An 8,322-nucleotide genomic window follows, 5' to 3' on the forward strand; every position below is an offset into this window, starting at 1 on the left:
GTCTCTCTCTGAGGCACTAATGGATGTGTTTTCTGTCTCACAGATGCCTGCAATCTCACGCTGGATCCAAACACAGCTCACGTTCAGTTGTGTCTCTCCAATGGAAACAGAACGGCGGCATATGTAATGCAGAAGCAGCCGTATCCAGATCATCCAGAGAGATTTGAATCTGTCCAACAAGTGCTCTCTAGAGAGATCCTGTCTGGCCGCTGTTACTGGGAGGCCGAATGGACAGGTCCAGAGGGGACGGTCGGGGTGACATACAAAAACATCCTGAGGAAAACTGATGATCTTTGTGTAGTAGAGGCCAGCAGTCAGCTTGGAAACAATAATGTGTCATGGAAAGTTACCTGTGCATCTTTTCCATTTTTCCATGTTTCTCATGCTGAAGAAGACATTAAGATAAAGGCTTCATCCTCTTGTTCATTTAAAAGAGTGGGTGTGTACGTGGACACGTCGGCTGGTGTCTTGTCCTTCTACAGTGTCTCTGACACACTCACACACTTGCACACCTACCTTTTTAAAGATCCTCTCTATGCAGCCTTTAAGGTCCTCTCATTTTGTCATGCAGCCTTTTATCTTACCATTTGTGGACAGTGACTCTGTGTCATTTTGTCAGATGTAACCTGAAAGTCTCTTTATCTTACCATTTGACATATAATGTATCATAAGTTCAAAGGATAAGTTCACTACCAAAACAAAGATTCACATATAATGTAATCACCCCCTTGTCATCCAATATGTTCATGTTATTCTTTCTTTAGTTGTAAAGAGATTGTTTTTTGAGGAAAACATTTCAGGATTTTTCTCTATATAATGGACTGATATGGTGCCCCAATTTTTATCTTTTTAAAAGGCAGTTTATGCGGCTTCAAACGATCCCAAATTTCGATTGTAAACAATCCCAGCAGAGAAAGAAGGGTCTTATTTAGAGAAACGATTGGTTGTTTTCATTCAAAAAATACTTTTTAATCTCAAATGCTCATTTTGTCTTTCTCTCCCTTAACTCTGTGTATTCTGGCTCAAGACAGTTAGGGTATGTCGAAAAACTCCAATTGTATTTTCTCCCTCAACTTCAAAAATAATTTCAAAATCATCCTACATTGCTGCAGAAGTACCGACCCAGTCTTTGCAAAGTGAACTTAAACACCATCAACAAAAAAAGGTAAAAAAGCAATATTTCAAAGTTGAGGGAGAACATGAAATGGGAGTTTTTTGACATACCCTAACTGTCATGAACCGGAACAAACACAGTCCAGGCAGAGTAAGACAAGATGAGCGTTTGACATTAAAAAATATTGTATTAATATATATATATATATATATATATATATATATATATATATATATATATATATATATATATATTGTATACAGTATTGTATTTTTTATTATTTTTTATGAAAATAACCGATTGTGTCGCTAGATAAGACCCTTCTTTCTCAGCTGGGATTGTTTACAACCGCATTTGGGATCGCCGCATTTAAACTGCATTCATGAAGTTCAAACTCAGGGCACCATATCAGTCCATTATATGGTGAAAAACACTAAAATATTTTCCTCAAAAAAACATCATTTCTTCATGACTGACGAAAGAAAGACATGAATATCTTTGATGACAAGGGGGGTAAGTACATAATATGTGAATCTTTGTTTTGGAAGTGGACTTCTCCTTTAACTTTACAGTAAAAAAAAAAAAAAACATTAGCTGTGGTTCCCAGTGTTTTACCTTAAAAAGTTACAGTAGTAACGTGTTTTAATGGGATTTAAGTGTCTCATAATAATAAAAAACAAACTTACACTTAATTTAACAAAATCACCAGTGATGCATTATTTCGTAAAGATTTGAAACTTCTGTAAATTGTTTTAAAACAGTGGTTCAGAGCGCATAAGAAACTGCCAAAGTCACATGATTTCCCGTAAACGAGGCTTCATTATGTAACACAACTGTTTCAAAACTTTTTTTTTTTCGAAATTTCAGTGGTTGATCTATGTGAACCCGCCAATCTTGCGAGTTCACTGAGATTGAACTACTGAACCAGTGTCTATGCTTTTACCTGATCTCAGATCAGTTCAAATCAATTTGTAGACATTTTTACGGAACATTAATTAAAAGCATGAGAAATACTATCTCTGTAGAAGCTGTCCATAAAACAAACAAACCAAGCCCTGCAAATTAATATAAAATATTTTGAAAACCACATTATGAAAAAAAAACAGAATATTTGTTTTATTAGTTTATTGCATTTAATGTATTATACATTCAATAAAACATTTGTATTAGGTTTTAATGCATGTTTTAATCAGTTTTGTTGCATTTACACACGCTTTGAAACAGTAAATCATTTTGCGAGGCATTTGAATCAGTTACATCGAAGCTTGTAGCGTCAGAATTAGGAAGAGGCTGATGGGAAGATACGCCGTTCTAAAGCGAAAGTGACGGATATAGAGCAGTAAGACACGGCAAACCAGGGGATCATTATTCATCATCTTTTTTTGTTGCATTTTAATTGCAATCGCGAATGTGGTGAAGGGTGCAAGGAAAAAAAACTTTTCTTGGTAAGTATGTTTTAATGCCCTTTCTTTAATATTAAATTACACTTTGGTCTTCTTCCTGGAATTTAACGTTTTGCTTTCCGTTCCTTGTTCCCGATAGCTAGGCCGTAACCATAACGTTTTAAAAATAAGTAGGAAAATAGCAAAGTCGATACTAGTGTTGGGTTCGAGTCCACCTAAGTCGAGTCCGAGTCTTTTACTAATCGAGTCCAAGACGAGTCCGAGTCCCAAAGGGCCGAGTCCGAGTCGAGTATGTCCGAGTCCAAGGAAAAACTACTGTCAGCATCTTAACATTGTTTTAACCCAGTGGTCCATAAACTCGGTCCTGGAGGGAGGTGTCTTACAGATTTTAGCTCCAGCACCAATTAAACAGACCTGAACCAGCTAATCAAGCAAACTAGAACCCCCCTGGCAGGTGTGTTGAGGCAAGTTGGAGCTAAACCAAGGAACAGGACTGAGTTTGGGCACCCCTGATTTTAACCTTTACAACTAGAAAAATGCAGTCAGTTGAAATGTAAGAAAAGCAAACCTCTAGTGGATCTTGCCATTTTGATTTTTGATTTCACAACATCTCATAAGTGTCCATGCTTTGCTTAGCAAACTTAAAGTCATGCAACGGAAGTTATGGGTGAACTATGTAATGTGACATATTTTAGAGTGAAACTCCAAGGTTTTAGAATGTGATAAATTATAGCGCGGGACTTGACTTTATTCATCCATGTAGTAAATTCAAGGGTGGGGGGTAAAGGAGTAGGTATCTTGGTGAATGGGACCATAAGAAAATGCACCTCTTTTATTTCTGATTGTGGCTGTGTGTGTTTTGGGTGGTATATGACTTTTTTTCTTGAATGAAAATGAGGTTGTGAAGAATAAACCTAGTCTTTACAGTGGTACACACTGTGTATGAAGCCCTACCTATACTTTATAAGTCACAGCAAACTCACACCAGTTTTATTTTTGAATGCATTTTAATTACAATAAATTACATTATATAAGGAATAATTGATGATGGGCCATTTAATTATTAGAAAATCATGCACACTCAAGATGGTTTTGGACCCATAAAAACTGTTGCTGCAAAGATGTTAGAAAAATTATTTTTCTTTTAAGCTAGAAACTGCCACCATGTTTAAATAATAATAATTTCAATACAGAAAAGTAAAACATTCTTGAGCTCAAGGCAAGTAAACACTCCAAGTATTACTTACAAGCATTTTTAAATAGAATCTTTTTTTAAAAATAGAATTGTTTTTTTTTTTTAAGTTTTTTTATGTAGGTCTATATAAAGGCTTTTACATGAAGTTATAAATGTTAAAATAAAACACTGTAAAATCTTCACTGTATACATTAACGATAATTCTTATTACAGTTAATAAGTGATTCAGTCAAGAACAGTGAGTGATTTTCTCTTTTTCTTTTGTTGTTTGATTAGTGTTTGACGTGGTCGGCTGCTGCAGGTTTACGCTGCTGTCGCTTTAAGATCTGACGCACAGATCAAATATTTTGACGCATCAGTATTTCTACCAGCTGTTCAGGTTTACTTAAGACAAAACCGACTTCATTTACATGAATAGTCTCCAATACGAGCATGTGTGTGGCAATAACAGAACCTATTAAAAGCGAAAGAAAACTCGGCATTCACACACTGACTGAGAGGCACGTTTTGTGAGCGCGCTTTGAGTGTGCGCGCACTAGTGATGCGCGGCTGGTGGTTATCCTCGGGTCGGGTGGGTCGTGTAATAAAAAATGCATTCTGATTATTTGCGGGTAGGTCGCGGGTGGATGAGATGAATCAATAATGAGGCAAATATTAACTACATTTTCTAAAATATGAACCTGTTCTAAATACTTTTCTCAGGCAAACGATTTCATTTTTGTGTGTGTCTGTGTGTTCACATGTGCGAGAAGTTGTGACAGAAAAAAGACATTCCAGATCAAGTTTGAAGGTATTACGCCTGTGTTAATGCTGTTGAGTAGGGTAATATTTAATATTTTTTAATATTAAATATTACATTTAAATATTTTTAATATCTTAATATTTTTTAATCCGTCGGTTTTGCGTAAACCCACTTCTAAATCCCCTCTCATGCGCATCATTCAGTAGTGTCCTGCATTAGCCAAAATCATGACAGGCCACCATTTCTAATTCAATCGTATGTGAATAAATGCAAATAGTCGCTCAAACACACATAGTAAAGACGGTAGAGAATGTGACGCCGGCTTCCTTTGAAATATGTTTGATGATTGCGCCTGACACGCGCCCGCGCCCGCTTCGTCCGCGCCAGCACCAGATTTGCCGAGTAGTAAAATTAACAATTATTATTGATTGCTAATTTGAATCAGTACATTACAACGAAAACAATACCTTAAAAATTCAAAGAATTAGATTTTTATGATCTGAAATTTCTTTAGCTGGGTGAACCCCGGTAATCTTTTGTTCAAGGATCCAGTAGACGTTCAAAAACCCAATTGATTTCATCAGAGATTGCGGAGAGTCACATCCAGATGTCAGTTAACGTTATTATTTTTTTAGCGCGGATTTGTCTTAAAAGCACGAACGATTAAGCTTATATAAGTGTGCAGTGAAAATGTTGTTGAAAATGAACCATCCATTCATCATATCATCATGCAAAACTAAGAATTAGAATAATTGTGGGTGCGGTTATCTAAATCAGAGAAAATACAGGTGCGGGTGGGTGGCGGGCGGATATTTTATTTGAAGCTGGGGATTCGGGTGACGTTCTCACTCCTAACTCGTCACATATTGACGATTGGGCAGGGCCCCTTTGGCGTCACTTCTGGACGCTCAGGGTACCCCTTTAGCGTCATTTTTCTACGTGCAGGGTCCTCCAGTACTTAACATAAGAAACCCTTGGCGTCAATGTGCTGACGCGAAAGGCACGGGGGATTTTATTGTCATGATTAAATTATATATTGGGTAATAATATTGCTATTATTGCATATATGTTGGGGTGTAATTTTTTTTTTTTTCAATGCGAACTGTCAAAATAGTTTAATTTATATTACACTATTTACACAATGAACCCAACCTCTGCCCCTAAACCTAACCATTTGTCAACAAAACACAAGATATAACAGGCAATTACAACTATATTCATAATTTATTCAAAAAGTATTAATATTCCAAGGGTTCCGAAGCAAAACGATTGATTTGTGAGAAGAATAGATGCGATCGCCGTCTCCGTCCGCCGTTCTGTGTGCTGCTGCAGTCTGTCTGTGCGCGAATTCAAAAAATGCCGCCAGAAGAAGCGAGCCTTGGTTGTGAAATGCTATTGGCTCTTCGGTGTCTCGTGACTGATTGTGTCATGCTGTTGTGAAATGCCATTGGCTCGTATGTGTCTCGTGACCGATTGCGTCATGCTAATGCTCGGGCGTATCTTCTTGAATGAGATGTGAGCGCGTTAACGGAGTGGGATCATTTTCAGCGATTAAAACCTTCTGTTATTCGCATAAAGATATCGTAAGGCTTCAGAAGACTCGGAATGCAACAGGACTTGTTTGTAATGCTTTTATACTGCTTGTTTATGGTCAGTTTTGCAATAAATACCTGTGACTTTACTTATATTTGCCTGTTGCGTGTTTCATATTGTTCAGAAGTGGGTAGGTTTAGGGTAGGGGTGGGGTTAGGTGCTCCAATGAACGTATAAATTTATCTAAAATAATTTCTGTTTTTACAAATGCATGCAAACCATTAAATTAAGACAAACAACTGAAAACAATGGAGGACCCTGCGCGTCGAAAAATGACGCTGAAGGGGTACCCTGGGCGTCAAAAAAGCGACGCCAAGGGGGCCTGACCACTCGTCAATATGTGACGAGTTGGGAGTGAGAACGTGTTGTTTGAGCTCATCTGCGCATCTCTAGTGCGCACATAAACCCGTCGGCTTTGAAGTAGCCTACTGGACAAGACTTTCGTGATAATGCATCGAGTCAGTGACATTTTCGTCAACTGTCTCTGGACTCGAACGGACTCGGGATGTTTTCCGAGTCCGAAAAGCTTGAGTCCGAGTCAAGTCCGAGTAAAAATGCATCCGAGTCCGTGACAAGTCCGAGTCGCCAAAAAATTGTACTCGAGACCGGACTCGAGTCCGAGTACCCCAACTCTAGTCGATACCAGAATGCTAAAATAGTCATCATTATATTTATCGTTCTTGGTGTGGATAGCACAGTACATTAGGCTGTGGATTTACTGTCTGCACTCTGCAGTATGTTTGTAAAGGCTTAAGTACGTGCACATAATGTGAAAGTAACATTAGCAAATCTTCTTATTGTAGCAGTCTAGCTTTATGTTTGTGTTTGGCATTGTGGGTGCATGAATGTGGGTGCATGAATAATAATTTAATAATATAAATAATGTTTTGTGCTACCATTTTGGGAATGTTGTTAAAAACCAAATAACTCTGAATGCTAGAACATTTGTTCAAACTTGGCCAATGTTCTGAGAATGTTCTTTGTTCTCTGTTATCTTATAAAAGAGGCAGGTAGACAGATGGCATCTACTACAGATCAGTCTCTGGAAGCAGAGGATGAGCTGGACAATTACAAACCAAAGAGGCAAAAAAGAGAAGTTACAGCTGATGAACTGGATAAGGCAGGTTCATTGGTGGATGGGTCAATGCAGGCGATCAGCACCTCTCACACTTCAGTCAGTGTTGATCTTAATGCTCAATCAGGTGCAACTGTAAAAGCTCCTGTACTCACTGGAAATGTCATCCGAGGTTCTGTAATCTTTAACTACAACTCAGCCACTGATGCTGATGGTAAGTTCATAGCATTATAATATATTTAACATGCCTCACTATACACCAGCAAATAAAATAGTTTGAATAAATATGCTTTGTTACCAGTAACAAACTATTTGTGCTTAATGGATGTGATTTTTCTCTGGTTTTCTTTATGATGCTGGCTGCCATTCTCAAAGGGGTGCAAAATCTACCCAATGGACAGACATGTCAGAAACAAGGTACAAAAACATAGCCTTATTCTGGTTATAAATGTGGTTGACTTGTATTTACAGCAGATTAATTGCTGAGCCTCTACAAGTTAAAATGCATAACATATCAATAATTTAAGGCAAAAGTCATGATTGACAATAATTACTGTATTTTTATTTAATTTTTTTTTTTTTTTTTTTTTTTTTTTTTTCTAGGGGACGATGTCTTGAAAAACATAGTGAAAAGTCACAAAGAAAACATGAAGGCCAAAACGATTTGTGTATTTGAGGGCAAAAAGGAGAACAAAACACACCTCCGCAAAGTGTACACTGAACTCTTCATCACTGAAGGGGACATTACAGACGTCTATGATGAACATGAGGTTCTGAGGATTGACCGAGCCTTAAAAACGCCCAAATTTGAGGACACACCAATCGACTGCAATGACATATTCTGTTTATTAAAGCAAAACGAGAACATTGTGCTGACCAAAGGCATTGCTGGCATCGGAAAGACATTCTCCGTGCACAAGTTCATCCTGGACTGGGCTGAAGGAGAAAGCCAATCATGATTTGGACTGTGTGTTTGTGCTGCCATTCAGAGAGATTAACTTGACTAAAGATGATAAAGAGATCAGCCTTCATGAGCTTCTCGTAGAATTTTATCCTGAATTGAAAGATGTGGGAAACACCAAGTTTTATGAAAAATGCAAGTTTGTGTTCATCTTTGATGGACTTGATGAGAGCCTCCTGGAACTGGATTTTAACAGTAAGTCAGTGAACTGTGTAAACAAAAAATCATCTGTTGATGTT

The 8,322-nt window shown here is 37.7% G+C and overlaps 1 protein-coding gene across 1 annotated transcript; it reads left to right on the forward strand.

The window, feature by feature from the left end:
• The first annotated feature begins 1,647 nt into the window (after positions 1-1,647).
• Positions 1,648-8,316, forward strand: LOC127159031 (uncharacterized). Its single transcript, XM_051101976.1, has 4 exons — positions 1,648-2,559; positions 7,052-7,336; positions 7,498-7,539; positions 7,726-8,316. Exons 2-4 carry the CDS (start codon positions 7,066-7,068, stop codon positions 8,079-8,081), a joined length of 669 nt encoding a protein of 222 aa, XP_050957933.1. The 5' UTR covers positions 1,648-2,559; positions 7,052-7,065; the 3' UTR covers positions 8,082-8,316.
• Positions 8,317-8,322: the final 6 nt, after the last annotated feature.

The sequence above is a fragment of the Labeo rohita genome, unplaced genomic scaffold (assembly GCF_022985175.1).
Source record: "Labeo rohita strain BAU-BD-2019 unplaced genomic scaffold, IGBB_LRoh.1.0 scaffold_1860, whole genome shotgun sequence".
Classification (NCBI taxonomy): Eukaryota; Metazoa; Chordata; class Actinopteri; order Cypriniformes; family Cyprinidae; genus Labeo; species Labeo rohita.

Excerpts from the sequence above, each read along its gene's own strand:
- LOC127159031 (XM_051101976.1), top strand. The coding sequence starts at position 7,066 with ATGGCATCTACTACAGATCAGTCTCTGGAAGCAGAGGATGAGCTGGAC. Across the intron at positions 7,337-7,497 it reads CTCAGCCACTGATGCTGATG|GGGTGCAAAATCTACCCAAT; the intron begins GTAAGTTCATAG and ends CCATTCTCAAAG. Across the intron at positions 7,540-7,725 it reads ACAGACATGTCAGAAACAAG|GGGACGATGTCTTGAAAAAC; the intron begins GTACAAAAACAT and ends TTTTTTTTCTAG.